The sequence below is a fragment of the Rhinoraja longicauda genome, chromosome 2, assembly GCF_053455715.1.
Source record: "Rhinoraja longicauda isolate Sanriku21f chromosome 2, sRhiLon1.1, whole genome shotgun sequence".
NCBI lineage: Eukaryota > Metazoa > Chordata > Chondrichthyes > Rajiformes > Arhynchobatidae > Rhinoraja > Rhinoraja longicauda.
The window spans coordinates 94,032,140-94,052,999 of record NC_135954.1 but is presented as its reverse complement, the minus strand read 5'-3'; the positions used below and the strand labels follow the sequence as shown (position 1 = coordinate 94,052,999).

The following is a 20,860-nucleotide window of genomic DNA, read 5'->3' as shown; positions in this document are numbered from 1 at the left end:
AGGCCCGCAGCCGAGCCGCGCCCCGGGGAAGAGACCTAATAAATAAAGGTTTCCCCCCGCCCCACCCCCCCACCCCACCCCACACCCCCACCACACACCCCCACCACACACCCCCACCACACATACACAGCCAAAAACAGAAACAAAAACCATCCCAACACCGACACAAACAAAAAAAAAAGAAAAAAAGACAACAGACTGCCAGAGAGCCGCAGCCGTTAGGCGCAGCCAACTCCTCCCATCCTCTGGCTAAAGAAATTCCTCCTCACCTCCTTTCTAAAAGTACGTCCTTTTTTTCTGAGGCAGAGCGATGGGGGTGTGGAAATAATTAGCAAAGTTTTGGTTGAGACCCTGCATCTGAAATGCTGACCCCCCCTCCCTTTCCCCCCCCTCTCCTTGCCCCCAATAGAGAGCCATTGAGTTCCTCCAGCAGTTTGTTCTGCACTCCACATTCCAGCATCTACACTCTTGTGTCTCCCACCTCATCGAAGTTGGTGAACTAAGTGCTCTTTGTCAACACTCCTGGGAAAAATATTGCCGTGGAGGATTTGGATAGAAATGGTGTAACTTGTGTGGCATTTCCCGAGTTAAAATCAGCTCCAAAGCATTCATTTCACCACAAATCACACAACGCATGGTCTGGTAAAAGGCATTAATTGGATTGAATAATGAAAGAAAATGCTGAAATTGCTCAGCAGGTCTGTGGAAAGAGAAATATCATTAACATTCCAGCCCAAAAACCTTTCAATGGGTTTTGTGGCTATCCTGTACACTAACACTATCCTGACCTGTTGAGTACCTCCAACAATTTCTGCTTTTATTTCAGATCTTCAGGTTTTTCCTTTATGTAGGGAATTGGGGGATATGGATCATGTGCGGGGAAAGGATATTAGTTTAACTTGGCATCATGTTCAGTGTGGACATTGTGGGCTGAAGGGCCTGTACTCGTGCAGCGCTGTGGTACGTTCTAGGTTTAGCTTTATTATTGTCACGTGTGCGGAGGTACAGTGGAAAGCTTTGCTTTGCACAATATCCAATCAATCAGATAGGTCGGCCAATTAGGACTGAGATGAGGAAAAACATTTTCAGCCAGTGAGTTATGAATCTATGGAATTCTCTGGCACAGAAGGCAGTGGAGGCCAATTCACTGGATGTATTCAACAGAGAGTTAGATATAGCTCAGGGCTAATAGAGTCAAGGGATATGGGGAGAAAAAAGGAACGGGGTACTGATTCTGGATAATAATAATAATAATAAACATTTATTTTATATAGCGCTTTTCCAAATGCTCAAAGACGCTTTACAAAAACAGTCAAGACATAAAAACAAACAAACGAACTGTCCTGACGGAGAAGCGGCGAACAAAAGCGCCAGCGCCCTCTCACGTCAGGGTCCGGCAGTAGACAATAAAGAACACAAGACACACAATTACAATTTTTAACACAAACAGCCATCACAGTGATTGCTCCAGGCACACCTTCACTGTGATGGAAGGCAAAGAAAAGTCTTGGACATTGATGATCAGCATGATCATATTGAATGGTGGTGCTAGCTTGAAGGGCTGAATGGCCTACACCTGCACATGTTTTCTATGTTTCTATAATACTGAACATAAACGCAATCAAGTCAAACTAAAGTACAATGGATAAAAGAGGAAGAATAGGGGCGGGTGATGTAATCGCTGAGCATGTATTTAGGTTTATTATTGTCAAGTGTACTGAAGTACAGTGAAAAGCTTTGTTTTGCATGCAATCCAAACAGGTCTGATATATTATTCATAAGTACAATTAAGTTAAATTCGCGTACAGTTGATAGGGCAAAGGGGAGATACAGAGTGTAGAATATAGTGGCACATCAGTTCCACAGACAATGATATTAATGGACTTGCTGTTTGTTATGTTTATGTCCCCTGTCATGTCATGCCTATAACATCATTTATTGTTAGTAAAAGAGGTATTGTCTGACATATGGGACAGATTACTGCAGAATCGTCACTGGTGGCCAGGTGGCCGCAGCAATGGCTGCCTCGCCAACAGTCTGTCTGTCCCTTGCTTCTTCATTGTTTTTTTTAGTATGTGTTAAATGTGTGTTTTTAGTGTTCTTTAGCTTGTTTTATGTGGGGAGGGGGTTAGGGGAAACCTTTTCTAATCTCTTACCTCGATGGAGAAGCGATTTTTTTTCCCGTATCGTATCACTGTCCTGCACTGCGGCCTAAACTCGAGGAGTTGGTGTCCTTTGCTGGAGACCGACCTCTGTGCTCTACCGTGGAAGCCTGTGGGCTTTAACATCGTGGAGCTCGCGGTCCCTGTTTAGAGACCGACTTCGGGAACTCCAAGCCACAGGAGCTTCGACCGCCCCGTCGCGGGAGCTTCGACTGCCCCGAGACGCGAGCTTCGACTGCCCCGACGTACGAGCTTAGACCGCCCCGGCGTGCGAGCTTCGACTGCCCCGATGCGCGAGCTTCGACCGCTGGCTGCGGGAGCTTCGATCGCCCTGACGGATGGTTCAACTGTCCCGATCGCGAGAGAAAAATGAGGGAAGAAGATTAGACTTTATTGCCTTACATCACAGTGAGGAATGTGGGGAATCCGCTGTGCTGGATGTTTATGTTAACTTTTATGTAGTTGCGTGTGTGTTTTGCTTTTTTTGGTATGGCTGTATGGTAATTTGCACCTTAATTGGTACACCTGACAATAAAAGACCTTTGAAACCTTTAAATATGTCAAAAAGCATGGATCATAACATCAGATTTCAATCTCTGTTGTGAAAATACCCGAGGGGTAGGTTTTGTTATCCAGGACTTTAGACCTTAGAGATACAGCGTGGAAACAGGCCCTTCGGCCCAATGTCCATGCCAACCAGTGATCACCCCGTACAGTAACATTATCCTGCACACTAGGGGCAATTTACAATTTTACCCCAGCCATTTAACCTACAAACTTGTACGCCTTTGGAGTGTGGGAGTAAACTGGAGCACCTGGGGAAAACCCAAAAAGGACTGTAACAGAGTTTAGGTTAATGTTAAGGAGTTTAACAAACAATGTAAAGTAAAATGCTTAGAGATGCTTTGGTTTTGATAGCTGTGGAAATGGAGGCTGGGCAACCTGCTTGCTTTCTGCAAGGTTTAAAAAGTTTTGTCTACTGTGCATTTTACAATTCCTTGAAAATTTAACCCTGGCTGCCTCAGCCTCTCAAAAAAACAGACAACCAAAAGCAAGTGTGAATAACAGGATGCAGCAGTTAAGTCTATCGACGGCCTGGAATGTTTGCCACTCAGTTCTCCCTGTACTCATGTGTGTATTCTTTGGGTGCTCCGGTTTCCTCCGACACTCCAAAGACAGACAGGTTCGTAGGTTAATTGGCTTCGGTAAAATTGTAAATTGTCCCCAGTGTGTAGGATAGTGCTAGTGTACGGGGTGATCGCTGGTTGGTACGGAGTCGGTTGGCCGAAGGGCTTGTTTCCACGACGTATCTCTAAACTAAACTGAATAAAACACTCCCTCCTTGGAATGTCCTTTAACCACCTAGATCTTTTGATCAAACCTTTGGTTACTTTCCTAATAACTCATGTGGTACTGTGTAAAGTTTTATTTGGTAATTAACTCATTCGGTCATTTTAACAATGTTTAAAGCATCTTAGAAATGCAAGTTGTTGTTTCAGTTTTATGATTATTCCATAAAGATTTGGCTTGTTAGCCAATTTATTTTATTCATAGTTTTACAAGATTCTGATATAAATATAACTATCTGGAGATTATAAAAAATGCTGAATTCTGTACTAATTCAGTAATACAATTATTTACCAGGTCTGAAATCCTATTGCAAGGTCTTGGATATGTTGCCAGGGTGATAATGCGACTTGCTAATGTTTTCAGAGGAAGTTTGACCAGACAGTTTTCAATTTAAGAACAACATTTTAATCATCAGTAAAATAATTGGTAAAAAAGTACCAGAGGAGACAAAATTAAACTGTTCAGGCAGACACGTTGGGAGGATCTTTATTTTGGTTTAATAAAGAGGAACTGCAGATGCTGGTTTATACCAAAAACAGACACATTTTTAGCGGGTAATTCAGCGGGTCAGGCAGCATCTTCGTAGATAACGGATAGGTGACGTTTCAGATCAGGACCCTTCTTCAGGCACAGAGTATGAAGAAGGGTCCCGATCCGAAATATTTCCCATCCTTTTTCTCTGGAAATGTTGCCTGACCCACTGAGTTACTCCAGCACTTTGCGTCTATCTTATTTTGGTTGGTTAGTGCAAGTTTGCGGGAAGATTGGGGAATAGACAATAGACAATAGACAATAGGTGCAGGAGTAGGCCATTCAGCCCTTCGAGCCAGTACCGCCATTCAATGCGATCATGGCTGATCACTCTCAATCAGTACCCCGTTCCTGCCTTCTCCCCATACCCCCTCACTCCGCTATCCTTAAGAGCTCTATCCAGCTCTCTCTTGAAAGCATCCAACGAACTGGCCTCCACTGCCTTCTGAGGCAGAGAATTCCACACTTTCACCACTCTCTGACTGAAAAGGTTCTTCCTCATCTCCGTTCTAAATGGCCTACCCCTTATTCTTAAACTGTGGCCCCTTGTTCTGGACTCCCCCAACATTGGGAACATGTTTCCTGCCTCTAATGTGTCCAATCCCCTAATTATCTTATATGTTTCAATAAGATCCCCCCTCATCCTTCTAAATTCCAGTGTATACAAGCCCAATCGCTCCAGCCTTTCAACATACGACAGTCCTGCCATTCCGGGAATTAACCTAGTGAACCTACGCTGCACGCCCTCCATAGCAAGAATATCCTTCCTCAAATTTGGAGACCAAAACTGCACACAGTACTCCAGGTGCGGTCTCACCAGGGCCCGGTACAACTATAGAAGGACCTCTTTGCTCCTATACTCAACTCCTCTTGTTATGAAGGCCAACATTCCAATGGGAGGAAATCTCTACAATAGGTGATGAGGGAGGAGCGGGCGGGAAAAAATGATGGCGGGTGGGGCGAGATTCGTATGAGCAAATAAGTTGCAGAGATATGGGGAAATAAGATGGGGGGGTGGTGGGTGGATGGGAAAAGGGACTGATATGATTGCTTCCCTGGGACTCAACATAGACCCAATGGGCTGAATGCTGCGTCATTGTTGTATTAAGAATCTAGTTAGACACGCACAGGACATTGCAGAACATTACATTATTTTGTTTAATTGAGTGCAGAGTATGGTTAATAATATGCAAATCATTTTCACTGTAGCTGATAGAGGCTGCAGCTCACTGGATAGAAGCAAAATTAGAAAGAACTGTGCTTCAGGTTAAGACGCTGATTCAGCCACAACATTAAAAAATTCTTACTGAACTTTTAGACTTTACTTCGGCCCTTAAAGGCACAGCTCAGGAACAGGCCCTTCGGCACACTGAGTCCGCTCCGACCAACAATCACCCCATACAATAGCACTATCCTACACACTAGGGACAGTTTACAATTTTACCAAAGCTAATTAACCTACAAGCCTGAATGTCTTAGGAGTGTGGGAGGAAACCGGAGCACCGAGAGAAAATCCACGCGGTAACAGGGAGGACGTACAAACTCTATACAGACAGCACCCGTAGTCAGGATCAAACCCAGATCTCTGGTGCTGTAAGGCAGCAACTCCACTGCTGCGCCACTGTGCTGCCCTAAACGTGACAGTGCAGATGCAGGTTTGTTGTTTTCCCTGCTTGGGATGTCCAAGATAGTCTCAACATAAGGGATTATAATGCAGGGCTAGGCTGAGATGGAATTTATTCATTCAAACGGTAGTGAATCTTTTGAATTCTCTACCCTAGAGGGCTGCAGAGGCTGGGTCACTAAGTGTACTGAAGACAAAGTTTGGATCATAGAGCATAGAATAGTACAGCACAGGAACAGCCTCCCCAGCCCACAATGTCCTTGCTGAACATGAAGCCAAGATACACTAATCTCATACAATGTAGAACTGTACAGCACAGGAACAGGCCTCTCAGCCCATAATATCTGTGATGCACATAATCCATGTCCCTCCATTCCCTGCAGATCGATATGCCTATCCAAAAGTCTCTTAAATACCACTAACATGTCACCCATTCCTTCTCTCCCGAGATGCTGCCTGACCTGCTGAGTTACTCCAGCATTTTGTGAATAAATCTAAATTAACCACAGTGTGTTCCAGGCACTCACCACCCTCTACGTTAAAAAAAAAAAAGCCCGCGCATCTCCTTTGAACTTTGCCCCTCTCACCTTAAAGCCATACCCTCTAGTACTTTTTTTTCTTTTCCATCTTGCCAAAACGATTCTGACTGTCCACATTATGCTTCTCAATTTTATACAGTTTAATGAAGTCTTCCCACAACCTTCGGTGATCCAGAGAAAACAATCAAACTCCGTACAACCTCTCCCTGTAGCTAACACCCACTAATTCAAGCAGCATTCTGGTAAACCACCTCTGCACCCTTTCCAAAGCCCACACATACTTCCTTAATGGGGAGACCAGAACTGCACACAATACTCCAAATGTGACGTAATCAAAGTCCCATAGAGCTGCCTATGGTACATGGGGCTTTTGTTCTATATTAAGGGAATGAAGGGCGATAGAGTTAGTGTAAGAAAGTGGGGATGATGTAGGAGGTGAGCCTGACGTCATTGAATGTGCCGGCAAGCATGAATGCCAAGTCATCCTCTCCTGCTCCTGTATTCTTACATTCAACTCATTGAGTCAGTCAACCCTGGTGAGGTTACAGGACAGTTGGAATGGTGTCAGTATGCTGATGCTTGATATGACAATTATTGGTCTGTGTTCCCTTGTCTCTCTTAACTTTTTTGCTGCTCGCCTGTCATTCTGCGGAGGGGGTGTTTCAGGAAGTTATATCGCGTGGTTGTGGGTGGGTTTTCTAAAACTCTTCCACAGGAACCCAACCACTTTTGTCTTCTCTGTTGCCCTTGGATCCATAGAAACATAGAAAATAGGCGCAGGAGGGGGCTATTCGGCCCTTCGAGCCAGCACCGCCATTCATTGTGATCATGGCTGATCGTCCACAACCAGTAACCCGTGCCTGCCTTCTCCCCATATCCCTTGATTCCACTAGCCCCTAGAGCTCTATCTAACTCACTCTTAAATCCATCCAGTGTGATTTGGCCTCCACTGCCCTCTGTGGCAGAGAATTCCATAAATTCACAACTCTGGGTGAAAAAGTTCCTTTCTCACCTCAGTTTTAAATGGCCCCTTTATTCTAAGACTGTGGCCCCTGGTTCTGGACTCGCCCAACATTGGGAACATTTTTCCTGCATCTAGCTTGTCCAGTCCTTTTATAATTTTATATGTCTCTATACGATCCCCTCTCATCCTTCTAAACTCCAGTGAATACAAGCCTAGTCTTTTCATTCTTTCCTCATATGACAGTCCGAGAGTCATAGTTATCGAAACTTTGGGGCTGTCCTTTTCTGTTTCTTCGGACATTCACACAGTCTTTCTCTCTTTACCTTTGATAGAAATTAGATTAGAATTTCAGATGCTTAAAGCCACTGAATGTAGGCAGGCAGGCAGGACGAGCACAGATGGGGCACCTTGGTCGGCATGGACAAGATGGGTTGAAGGACCTGTTTTCATAACGGGTGACCTTATGACTGTGAATTGCAGCTTACAGGATTGCCGTGATCTTTTCAGTGCTTTGTTTACTATTCCAAGTTGTCATGTTGCCTTGCCAGCAATTTTCAGCAAGTGTTTTGATACTTGCAAAGCAAGTACATCCCCTGACACGGATGTTTTGCATGTTCTTGACTCTGTTTCCCTTTAGCCATCTGTCCATTTCTCATTGTTGTGACCTGGCAGATATAGTCGTTGCTCTGTGATATATGCGCTCAATAGAAACATGACTTAATTCTCAGCTCAGTTGCTAGGCAGCTGAAACCATGCCCTGGTTGGAGGTGAGCCCACTGTTCATCATTGTCTATACCCATCTTTATTCCCAGCTTGAACATCTTGAAGTAAGTGATGTAACACAATCTCCACAGATAAAATTTTTGTGGCCTATTTATAAGCACGGTCGGTCGATACAGTGGCGCAGCAGTAGAGTTGTTGCCTTACAATGCCAGAGACCCGGGTTCAATCCTGACTACGGGTGCTGTCTGTATGGAGTTTGTACCTTCTCCCTGTGACTGCGCAGGTTTTCTTCGGGTACATCGGTTTACTCCCACATTCTGAAGACGTACAGGTTTGTAGGTTAATTGGCTTCTATACATCATCCCTAGTGTGTAGGATAGAACTAGTGTATGGGCGATCGCTGGTCGGCACGGACTCGGTAGGTCGAAGGGCCTGTTTCCACGATGTACCTCGAAAACGAAAAGTAAAATGAAATAAATGAAGTAAAATTCGTTGTTGGTTTCAATTGAGGTGTCGCTGTTCCCTCCACACTGTAATCCAGAGAGGTCTTGCGCACCAGAGAGTTGTTTGGGTCACACTTGTGAGCCCCTGTCCTACAGCAACCAGTAGAATCAAAGGACTGCTGATGCTAGTTTACAAAAAAAGACACAAAGTGCTGGAGTAACTCAGCGGGTCAGACAGCATCTCCAGAGAACATGGATCAGAACTCATGTTCAGACTCTTTGAGGAAGGGTCCTGACCCAAAATGTCACCTTTAGTTTAATTTAGATATGCAGCATGGCAACAGACCATTGGGGCTGCCGAGTCCGCATCAACCAGCAATCACCCACACACGAGTTCCATCCTACACACTGGTGACAATTGAGAGAAGACAATTAACCTACAAACCTGCTCATCTTTGGTATGTGGGAGGAAACCAGTGCACCCGGAGGAAACCCACACAGTTACAGAGGGGACGTACATGCTCCATACAGACAGCACCTGTAGTCAGGATCTAACTTGAGTCTCTGGCGCTGTAAGGCAGCAGCTCTACCACTGCGCCACTGTGCCACCCTATCTATGTTCACCAGAGATGCTGCCTGACCTCCTGAGCCACTCCAGTACTTTGTTTGCTTCAGTGAATATACAATTGAATTGAGGCAGAGAGAGGTATGATGGTTGGGTCCAAACTATGGAGGTTTGGTGAGAATAAGTACAGGGACAATGGACAACTGGTCCTTTGCAATTATGTCCTGTATGGGGTTACAGTTTCCAAGAGAGTTACCAACCAGTGTTGCACTTGGTTGAACAATAATTAAGCTTTCCACACATCATTAAATATTTCTCCTTCAGTTGCAAGCTCATTTGACGTATTTATTGCTAGCGCTGCTTCATAATTTCACTGTGTGCATGGGCAAGTTTGGCATTTATTGTCCATTAATAGGCTTAAGGCAAGGGTTCCCAACCTGGGGTAAATTTCACCTACCCAGGGGGTGACTTTGTTGATTCTGGATTTGTACATATTGACTGACTGTGTTTGGTTCTAGTATACCCGGTATCTGTTCATCATTAGTTGTTCATAAATAAGTGAAATAACATTGTTATGTGCCATTATTATTGTTATTTGAACTTAAAATAATAATGTTAAAAACTGTATTTTAAAATTTCCCCTTTGTCGGTTGCTTTATTATGGTAGAAGTGTAAACTCAAATTACTGAACAAAACAGGGTGGGGGTAAATTTACTTTTGAAAAGTTGCAAAGGGGTAAACGGGACAAAAAATGTTGGGAACCCCTGGCTTAAGGCATTAGGTACCTGAGGAAACTTCTTCACACGGAGAGTGATGTGTATGTGGAACGAGTCTCCAGAAGAAGTGGTTGAGGTTGGACCAATAAAAGAAAAGAATTAAGAACTATTTGGACAGGTACATTGATAACGAAGCTTTGTTGGGGTTTCTGGGTCAGACAACTGATGGGTGTAAACAGGCATCTTAGTCAGCATGGTCAAGCTTTCCTGAAGGGCTTGTTTCCACATAATTGATTCTCTGACTCTCCTGGATGAGTTGAAAGGATTGTCGCCAGAAATTGCTTCATAAGTTCTCATGAAGCATAAGTTCATACGTTATAGGAGCAGAATTAGGCCATTCGGCCCATCAGGTCTATGCCATTCAGTCATGGCTGATCTATCTTTTCCTCTCAACCCCATTCTCCTGGCTTCTCGCCATAACCCCTGACACCCGTATTAATCAAGAAAATTCTCCTCGCTATTTCCTGTTCCTTAAAATATAATCCCAACGTTAGTAACCTTGTGTACTATTTTTAGTTAGTGTCAAATAATATGAATTAATATTTATGTTTTCTTTTGTTCACCTAGGATCTCAGTTCGTTTGCTATGCCTTTCCTGGATGCAGATGTGGAATCCTCCGATAAAGAACTTTCTCAAAAGGTATGGCTGACTAATTTATTTAGTTTATAGGTTATCAATCAGTGTCTCAATGCCTGATCCCTGATAAAATGACACCCAGCACTAGGCTTTTGACCCAACAAGTTATGGGCTCCCTGAAAAAAGACAAACCCCTATCTCATTCCCGGTCGGAACCGGCAGATCCATTCCCATAGCCGACTTCCGAGGCTGACTTTGCGGGCCGGTATTTCGGCCCCTCAGCGGCCAAGGCGGACCGCTCCGGTACCATTGGACTCCTCCCAGAGGCTGTAACCTCTGTTGGTCTGGCAAAATGGATAAGCCAGAAATGCTCTGGAACCAAGGATGCTGGAAAGCCGGTGGTGGACCTGTAAGTGCACCAATGTGCTATTCACACAGGGTTGCCAACTGTCCCGTATTAGCCGGGACATCCCGTATTTTGGGCTAAATTGGTTTGTCCCGTACGGAACCGCCCTTGTCCCGTATTAGGCCCGGGGGGGCACTGTAGGCCCGGACGCTGTAGGCACGGACAGTGTGGGTCTGGACAGTGTAGTAGGAAAAAAACTGCAGATGCTGGTTAAAATCTGTGTCTACCTTCCGGAGAGTGTAGGTCCGGACAGTGTAGGTCCGGAGGCCCGGGCACCGCCTAAAGGAGGTTGCGTAGGAACCTGCCTCTCGGCCCGGGCGGCCGCCATTGGTGGAGCGGGAGCACTTGGCCACTGGCTGGGTGAGGGCGCGGGGCGGTGATGTCACTTTGTCCCTTATTTGGGAGTGAGATAGTTGGCACCCCTATATTCACAGGACTTATCACTGGAGAAGTATATGCTCAGGAACTTGAGGCTGTTGACTCTGTCCTTTTTAGTTTATTTAGTTTAGTTTAGTTTAGAGATACAGCATTGAAACAGGCTCTTCGGCCTGCTCCAAAGAGCAATTACCCAAACACTAGTTCTATCCTACACACTAGGGACAATTTTGCAGAAGCCAATCCACAAGTACAGGATAAAAGGAATAAAAGATAATTAGTGCAAGAGGGAATAATGTTTAGTGCAAACCATGTTAAAGGGATGGCTAAAGCAGAAATGCATCAGGTTAAAAGAATGCCTTACACATTACGAGCAGATCAGAGCAGCTTTGCTTTCTCATCTGTAGGCAGTCTCATTATCGTACACTTCTTTGCCCAAATGGTATCTCGTCTCAAGACTCCAGTGTGAATGAGTAAGACTCCAAGGGGATTACTTATAAATTCCCTAACTAAATAATTTAAAGTTATCATTGCAGACTTAATTAAATGAAAGTAATTACGAGCATTTAACACGATAGAATAAGACAGAATACTTGGCATAGAGAGAAAGCAGAGTAAGATAGACGGTGTGGATCAGGGAAAGGATTAGAGATGCTGCCTGACCCACTGAGTTACTCCAGCATTTTGTGTCTTCTGAGGGGAAGGATTATTCTGGCATATTTTCAAAGAGAGAACAGAAGTGGACAAAAAGTACCAATCTGAACATGGGGCCTCAGAGTGAATCCCTGGGTCATCAGTTTATGTCAGCACAGTGGCGCAGCGGTAGAGTTGCTGCCTGACAGCGTCAGAGATCCGCGTTTGATCCTGACTACGGGTGTTGTCTGTACAGAGTTTCTATGTTCTCCCTGTAACCGCGTAGGTTTTCTCCGGGTGCTCTGGTTTCCGCCCACATTCCAAAGAAGTGCCGGTTCGTAGGTTAATTGGTTTCTGTAAATTGTCCCTAGTGCGTAGGATCGAACTAGTATACGGGTGATCGTTAGTCGGCGCGGACTCAGTGGGCCGAATGGCCTGCTTCCACACTGTATGTCTAAACCAAAGATACCAGAGGAACAAGATGGACCACTCCGTTGAAATCGCCTATACTGAAGTGTAGTACGCAAAGGAGCCATTTTAGTAGGCAAAACCCGCCGTTTCTCTATGCCTCTCACAGTGTAATCAGTGTTATGGGGGAACAGTATGTGTGATGATACCACAAAAATGCAGAATATATCTCATCTATCAATTCACAGATCTTTGTTATTTTTCTTTTTAAATGTTTCTGCAAGCTTCTGCCTACTAAAATGGTGCCATGACATACTACGGTTTTTAGGGGCGAGTGTTTTTTAATTTTTTTTATTTAAAATGGGTGTAGGAGTAGGCCATTCGGCCCTTCGAGCCTGCACCGCCATTCAATATGATCATGGCTGATCATCCAGCTCAGTAGCCTGTACCTGCCTTCTCTCCATACCCCCTGATCCCTTTAGCAAAAAGGACCACATCTAACTCCCTCTTAAATATAGCCAATGAACTGGCCTCAACTACCTTCTGTGGCAGAGAATTCCACAGACTCACCACTCTCTGTGTGAAGAAATGTTTTCTCATCTCGGTCCTAAAAGACTTCCCCCTTATCCTTAAGCTGTGACCCCTGGTTCTGGACTCCCCCAACATCGGGAACAATCTTCCCGCATCTAGCCTCTCCAACCCCTTAAGAATTTTATATGTTTCTATAAGATCCCCCCTCAGTCTTCTAAATTCCAGCGAGTACTAGCCCAGTCTATCCAGTCTTTCCTCATATGAAAGTCCCGCCATCCCAGGGATCAATCTGGTGAACCTTCTCTGTACTCCCTCTAAGGCAAGAACGTCTTTCCTCAGGTTAGGAGACCAAAACTGCACACAATACTCCAGGTGCGGTCTCACCAAGGCCCTGTACAACTGCAGCAGAACCTCCCTGCTCCTAAACTCAAATCCTCTTGCTATGAATGCCAACATACCATTCGCTTTCTTCACTGCCTGCTGCACCTGCATGCTCGAGTTAATGGTCTAAACTAACCTAAACAGTTGTGGAGAGGAGGGAAACGTATCCATGTCCTCCAGAGATGCTGCCTGACCTACTGAGTTACTCCAGTACTTTGTGTCCTATTGTGTATTAACCAGCATCTGCAGTTCATTGCTTCTACCCTATCAACCTGCATTGTTACTTCCCAGGGACGCTGAATCAAAAACTAGAGGCGTAGGTTTAACTATGTATGTGTAGAAAGGACCTGCAGATGCTGGTATACACAGAAAATAGATACAACGTGCTGGTGTAACTCTGTAGGTTAGGCAGCATCTCTGCAGAAAAAGGATGGGTGACGTTGCAGGTCGGGACCATTTTTCAGTCTGAAGAGAACGGAGTTTGAAGAAGGGTTCTGAACCAAAATGCACCCATCTTCTCACTCCAGAGATGCTGCCTGACTCGCTGAGTTACTCCAGCACTTTGTGTCTATCTTCGGTTTAACTATGTACTATGTGCTTTAACTCCAAGGACCCTCTGTTCCAAAATCTTCCCAAGGGCACTACCGTTCACTGTGAAAGTTGACCCTGGTTCGACCTCTGCAAAATATAACAATGACAAAGGAGCACATTGCATCTACAGTGGGACTTGATCTGTTAGGCAGTGTGGTGCTGAGGGTTTGGCAAAGCGAGTTGTGTGGATGTGGGTTGATGATGCTGCTGGTATTATGACAAGCAGCCACCTCTAAACCACATCAGCAGCTAACATTTACTCTGTTGACATGAAGAGCAGGGGTAGCAGGGTGGCGCAGCAGTAGAGTTGCTGCCTTACCGCACCAGAGACCCAGGTTTGAACCTGACTACGGGTGCTGTCTGTATGGAGTTTGCACGTTCCCCCTGTGACCGCACGCGTTTTCTCTCCGGGTGCTCCGGTTTCCTCTCGCATTCCAAAGAGGTGCAGGGTTATAGGTTAATTGGCCTCTTTAAATTGTGCGTCGTGTGGAGAATGTGAAACTCTGATAACTAGTGTTCGGGTGATGGCTGATCAGCGTGGACTCTGTGGGCCGTAGGAGCTGTTTCCACGCTGTATCTCTAAACTAAACCAAACATAGACCTGACTGACTGTAATGCAACTATCCAATAGTCTCCATGTGCTCTTGTACTAATCAACAAATGATGATATCCATTGAATTTTGACTGCAAAGTATTCCAAAAGTCATCAAGGGTGTTTAAGTTTTATATATAGTGAGAACTAAATAACAAAATTCTTAATTTCTGCAGCTACTGTATATAGATCCATGAACTCAATAGCACATGGATAGATATATCATAAAACAATACAATAACTTAATAACTCTAATACTTGGTAACCATAACAGTTCCAAACCAAAGTCTGTAGTGCAACCAAAGACACAGTGCATAAAAGATCATACTTGCTGAGGACTGATGTTGTTTATTGTTCAGGAGCCTGATATTTGCTGGGAAGAAACTGTCCTTGGGCACGGTTTCCAGGCTCTTGTACCATAGTCCTGATGGTAGGAGCAAAATGAGGGCATGGCCAAGGTTGTGTGGGTCTGCGATATTAGTTGTATTTTTTGAGACAGTGCTTGAAACATTTTGAGACATTTTTTGAGACAGTAAGACATATAGATCCCTACGATGGTGGGGAGGTCAGTACCCGTGAGTACCTGTAAATGTTTTGGAACACCCTGTGGTCCAGAACAATGGAATTGTTGCACTGTAGAGGAAGGCTGTCCAGTCCGTCAATCTCTCCTGTTACTTCAGTCACAGCTTGTCAGCATTACAAAGTGGATATTTACTCACAAAATGCTGGAGTAACTCAGCAGGTCAGGCAGCATCTCAGGAGAGAAGGAATGGGTGATTTTTTGGGTCGAGACCCTTCTTCAGACTGAAGAACGGTCTCGACCCGAAACGTCACCCATTCCTTCTGTCCTGAGATGCTGCCTGACCTGCTGAATTACTCCAGCATTTTGTGAATAAATACCTTCGATTTGTACCAGCATCTGCAGTTATTTTCTTACAAAGTGGATAGCTCGGGTAATTCATGGGTTAACCTCTTTGCTCTGGATCTAAGATCAAATGAAGGAACATGGGAGCAGAGGCAAGCGCCCATCAAACCTACTCCGCCATTCACACATGGCCAATCTATCTTTCTCTCTCTACCCCATTCCTCTGCTTCTACCCATAACTCTTGACACCTTTACCAATCAAGTATCTATCAATCTCTGTCTTAAAAATACCTAATGGCCTCCACAACCGTCTGTGGCAATAAATTCCACAGATTCACACTCTCTGCTTAAAGATATTTTTCCCCATCTCCTTCTAAACTCCAGTGAGTCCAGGCCCAGTGCCAAACGCTCATCACATGTTAACCCAGTCATCCCCGGGATCATTCTCTTAATGGTTTAAGGAAGGTTCCCGTCCCAAAATGTCATCTGTCCATGTTCTCCAGAGATGCTGCCTGACCCACTGAGTTACTCCAGCACTTTGTGTCTTTTTTCGAAAGAACAGGAGGCACAAATTAAAAATAGAGAGAGTATCGATGTCAGATTGGCTTTCTTGAACGTCATCAGTGACCTTGATCATTTGTAATTAAACTCTGGTAGCTTCAGGGGTATTATTAACAGTATGTTTTTTAAAAATCCATTGTTATTAATGGAATTTGATCTTGCGCTGAGATTTGAACTCGTATCTTTGGATCAATAGTCTCCAGATGATGCCGACTAACATAACTTTAATGGGAGTGTGTAATTTCCCATCACGTTTCCATTAGTTTGCCAGTTTTTAATTTTAAATCTTCTTGTGCATTGTTAAGACCAACTTTAGTTTTAGCTCTTAGTTTTCGGGATGCAGCTTGGAAACAGGCAGCGGTAGAATTGATGCCTTCCAGCGAATGCAGCGCCGGAGACCCGGGTTTGATCCTGACTACGGGTGCTGCACTGTAAGGAGTTTGTACGTTCTCCCCATGACCTGCGTGGGTTTTCTCCGAGATCTTCGGTTTCCTCCCACACTCCAAAGACGTACAGGTTTGTAGGTTAATTAGCTTGGTATAAATGTAAAAATTGTTCCTGGCGGGCGTAGGATGGTGCGAATGTGCGGGGATCGCTGGTCGGCGCGGACCCGGTGGGCCGAAGGGCCTGTTTCCGCGCTGTATCTCTAAACTAAACTAAACTAAAGTATCTCAGTGGGTCAGGCAGTATCTTAGTGGGTCAGGCAGTATCTTTGCAGAATATTGATAGGTGACACTTCAGGTCTGAAGAAGGGTCTCGGTCTGAAAAACGTCACCTATCCATGTTCTCCAGAGATGCTGCCTGACCCGCTGAGTTATTCTAGCGCTTTGTGCCCTTTTATGAATGTTGTGATGCTGTGACGAGGGAAAGGTGTGAAAGATGTAAAGAAACTCGGATGGATGTGACGTTCCACAAATGAACGGAGCAATTAATGGTGGTTGTTGAAAGTTTGGACACATTATTGAAAGATGAGGAAGTTGAAGGCTGTGGGGAGCTGGCAGAGAGAAGGTCTGGGGCAGATCAATCACAAGAAAAACTGATAATAACAACACACATTAACAAAACACACCTATTAAAAGAAAGAAAAAAAAACACATTCTCAAGATGTAAGTTCATAACTGCCAGGAGCAGAATTAGGCCATTCGGCCCATCAAGTCTACTCCGACGTTCAATCATGGCTGATCTATCTTTCCCTCTCAACCCCATTCTCCTGCCTTCTCCTCATAACCCCTGACACCCGTACTAATCAAGAATTTGTCAATCTTCACCTAGGTTTACTAGGTTAATTCCCGGAATGGCGGGACTGTCATATGTTGAAAGACTGGAGCGAATAGGTTTGTATACACTGGAATTTAGAAGGATGAGAGGGGATCTTATCGAAACGTATAAGATTATTAAGAGGTTGGACACGTTAGAGGCAGGAAACATGTTCCCAGTGTTGGGGGAGTCCGGAACCAGGGGCCACAGTTTAAGAATAAGGGGTAGGCCATTTAGAACAGAGATGAGGAAAAACGTTTTTAGTCAGAGAGTTGTGAATCTGTGGAATTCTCTGCCTCAGAGGGCAGTGGAGGCCAATTCTCTGAATACATTCAAGAGAGAGCTAGATAGAGCTCTTAAGGATAGCGGAGTCAGGGGGTATGGGGAGAAAGCAGGAACGGGGTACTGATTGAGAATGATCAGCCATGATCACATTGAATGTAGGTTATGTAGGTTAATTGGCTGGGTAAATGTAAAAATTGTCCCTAGTGGGTGTAGGATAGTGTTAATGTACGGGGATCGCTGGGCGGCACGGACTTGGAGGGCCGAAAAGGCCTGTTTCCGGCTGTATATATATGATGATGATGAATGGCGGTGCTGGCTCGAAGGGCCGAATGACCTACTCCTGCACCTATTGTCTATTGTCTATAAATATCCATTGACTTGGCCTCCACGGCCATCTGTGGCAATGAATTCCACAGATTCACCACCCTCTGACTAAAGAAATTCCTCCTCATCTCCTTTCTAAAGGTATGTCCTTTTATTCTGAGGCTGTGCCTCCTGATCAGAGACTCTCCCACTAGTGGAAACATCCTCCACATTCACTCTATCCAAGCCTTTCACTATTCAATAAATTTCAATGAGGTTCCCGCTCATCCTTCTAAACTCCAGCAAGTGCCTTCAAATGCTCATCATGTGTTAACCCAATCATTCCTAGGATAATTCTCATGAACCTCCTCTGGACCCTCTCCAACATCAGCCCATCCTTCCTCAGATATGGAGCCCAAAACTGCTCACAGTACTCCACATGCGGTCTGACCAGCGCCTTCTAAAGCCTCAGCATTACATCCCTGTTTTTGTATTCTAGCCCTCTCAATATAAGTGCTGGTTTTGTTTGACATCCAGTGTCTTTCATATAAAAAGGAATTAAATATAGTCCCAAGATATTCGTAAAGATTTTTTTCTTGTTGAGGTTCAAGAATTAATGTGATCACAGCTTTGGATAAGTGCACAAGAGTGTCTGATGTCTACAGGACCCAACTGATGTTTTTTCATTTTAATGCTTCGTCAAAATCCTAGAACTCCACACTTAATTGCGCGGTGGGAGTCCTTTCACCAGAAGGACTGCAGTTCTTTAAGTAGCCGGCTCACTACCTCCTTCTCAAGGGCAATTACAGATGCCTCGCCAGGGACCTTCAAATCCCACAGCTGATTTAAAAAAAATGTAAACCAACATAATCAAAGACTTGTCCCACCCAGGTCATTCCTCCTTCTCCCTGTTCCCAACAGGCAGGAGGTACAGAAGCTTGAATGTATGCACCACCAGACTCAGGAACAGCTTCTACCCCCCCTGTTATCAGGTTTCCGATTGTTCCATTCATAAGCTAGGATACGGCACGGTAGCGCAGCGGTAGAGTTGCTGCTTTACAGCGAATGCAGCGCCGGAGACTCAGGTTCGATCCTGACTACGGGTGCTGCACTGTAAGGAGTTTGTACGTTCTCCCCGTGACCTGCGTGGGTTTTCTCCGAGATCTTCGGTTTCGTCCCACACTCCAAAGACGTACAGGTATGTAGGTTAATTGGCTGGGTAAATGTAAAAATTGTCCCTAGTGGGTGTAGGATAGTGTTAGTATGCGGGGATCGCTGGGCGGCACGGACTTGGTGGGCTGAAAAGGCCTGTTTCCGGCTGTATATATATGATATGATATGATATGATACTGTCTGATACACCTCTGTGCCATTGAGGACAATGCACTTTGTCTGTGGAACTGATGTGCTAAAATGCTGAGATCTATATTTTGCACTCTGTGGCTGATCCTTTGCTCTTTTACTGCACTTGAGTTTAACTTGATTACATTCATGACTCAGATAGCGTGCAAAACAAAGCTTTTCACTGTACCTCGATACACGTGACAATAACAAACCTAAACCTAATTAAATGTCAGCTTCCCAAAGAATCCATCGGTAGCCTGGATTTTGTGCTCACGTCTTTGGAGCAAGTCTGAATCTATGACTTCTGACTCGGTGGTGTGAATCGCAACAATGGAGCCAAGCTAAGACTTGATTACAATGCATGACCGGATGGCTTTTTAAATACGCTTGCTCGACCACATAAAACACTTTTACTGCAGTCATTAGCTCTAATCTACCTTTGTTGGGTTTAAATCCTCAGAATATAACTTTTTTGAATTTGTACTTACAGTTCTAAGAAGATACTTGAAAGAGAAATTATTTGCAGAATTTCTCTTTTATCCAATCTCTATCTGGCACAGTGGTGCAGCGGTAGAGCTGCTGCCTTACAGTGACAGAGATAGATCCTGGTTCGACCCCGATTACGGATGCTGTCTGTATGGAGTTTGCACGTTCTCCCTGTGGCTGCGTGGGTTTTCTCCGGGTGCTCCGCTTTCCTACCACATTCCAAAGACGTGCAGGTTTGAAGGTTAATTGGCATCTGTAAATTGTCCCTAGCGTGTAGGATAGAACTAGTGTACGGGGTGATCACTGGTTGGCGTGGACTCGATGAGGCGAAGGGCCTGTTTCCACGCTGTAGCTCCAAACTAAACTAAACTAAAAAAAAATTGAAATTCAAGCCATTGTTGAGACGAAGCTTTTAGGTTTAGATTGATTAGTAGGACTAGATGTTACAATCCCTAAGGTTTGCACTACAATTGACTGGTGTTGTTCTTGGGGGTGACCACTAGGTGATGTTGCTACCATTCAGACACATCTTCAGTTGTGTACCTCAACGTCACTGGGTGTTTCGGCCTTTTATCACAAGACACCCTCAGTCGAGGCAGGTCCACCGCAGGGTGATCAGCCCTGGGTGTGTGTCTTATGGTTAGCCTCTAGATGGTCACGTGGCAGCCCAGACAGTATCTCTTCTTTTCAGCCACAGCCAGTGACTGCTCCGTTCGGCGGCATTTGCAAGTTCTTTGATTGCCCTCCTTTGGGCCTGCCCTCTGATTCCAACTTCCCTCAGGAGCCTTGCAGTTGAACTGGCTACAAAGCCCCTGCACCCCACCTCCACTGGACACACTCTTACACTCCAACCTCGCTTCTCTGCCTCTACTGCAAGGTTGGAATATCTCAGCCTTTTCCTTTCAAATGCCTCGTCGACGAAGCTTTTAGGTTTAGGATTAATATCCTGTGTCTGATGGGTGATGTCTTATGCTGTAATGTAAAACTGACCGTGTCTAATATTAGTGAGCGGATTACAGACCAACGTTCGATTTTAACAGCAGCTGATTGATAACACGCACGAGTCTATCTCTTGGCATGATCACCTCAGATACATGATCCACAAACTAGATTCCTCTTGAGGACTGTGAATACGTCCCTGTGTTACAGTGCCAAATGTTCGGGCTGTAAGTAGAACAAGTTGGCTTCTGCCAGGTTGTCGGGCTGCTCGATTGGATAGCCATTGACAAGATGAATCCAACCAAGATGGGCAAGCCTATGGCGCAAACAGCATTTGACAGCTAGAGCTGCACTGTTCCAAATTAAATCAATGTTACCTCAAAATAGTTGGCAGACCAAATGGCCTCTTTTAGTGCAGCAGCTCTCTGTGATTTATGATGCTTTATTTCGTTGATCTTGCTTGCTGTTCTAACCGAGCTGCTTCGAAGAGAATCTGTGGCCATTGTAGCCAATCCATATTGCACCTTCATTCGGCACAGTAGACAGATACAGCACGGAAACAGGCCTTTCAGCCCATCGGGTCCGTGCGACCAGTGATCACCCCATACACTAACACTGTCCTACACACGAGGAACAATCTACAATTCACA

General features: G+C 44.9%; 1 protein-coding gene across 8 annotated transcripts in view; it reads left to right on the top strand.

The window, feature by feature from the left end:
- LOC144607619 (5'-AMP-activated protein kinase subunit gamma-2) overlaps window positions 1-20,860 on the top strand; it is a 340,164-nt gene that overhangs the window by 115,132 nt on the left and 204,172 nt on the right. For all 8 annotated transcript variants that reach the window (XM_078424584.1, XM_078424612.1, XM_078424629.1 and 5 more), the window contains one exon: window positions 10,245-10,316. In XM_078424584.1, coding sequence (XP_078280710.1) covers window positions 10,245-10,316 — 72 coding nt within the window. The remainder of the gene's footprint in view (window positions 1-10,244; window positions 10,317-20,860) is intronic.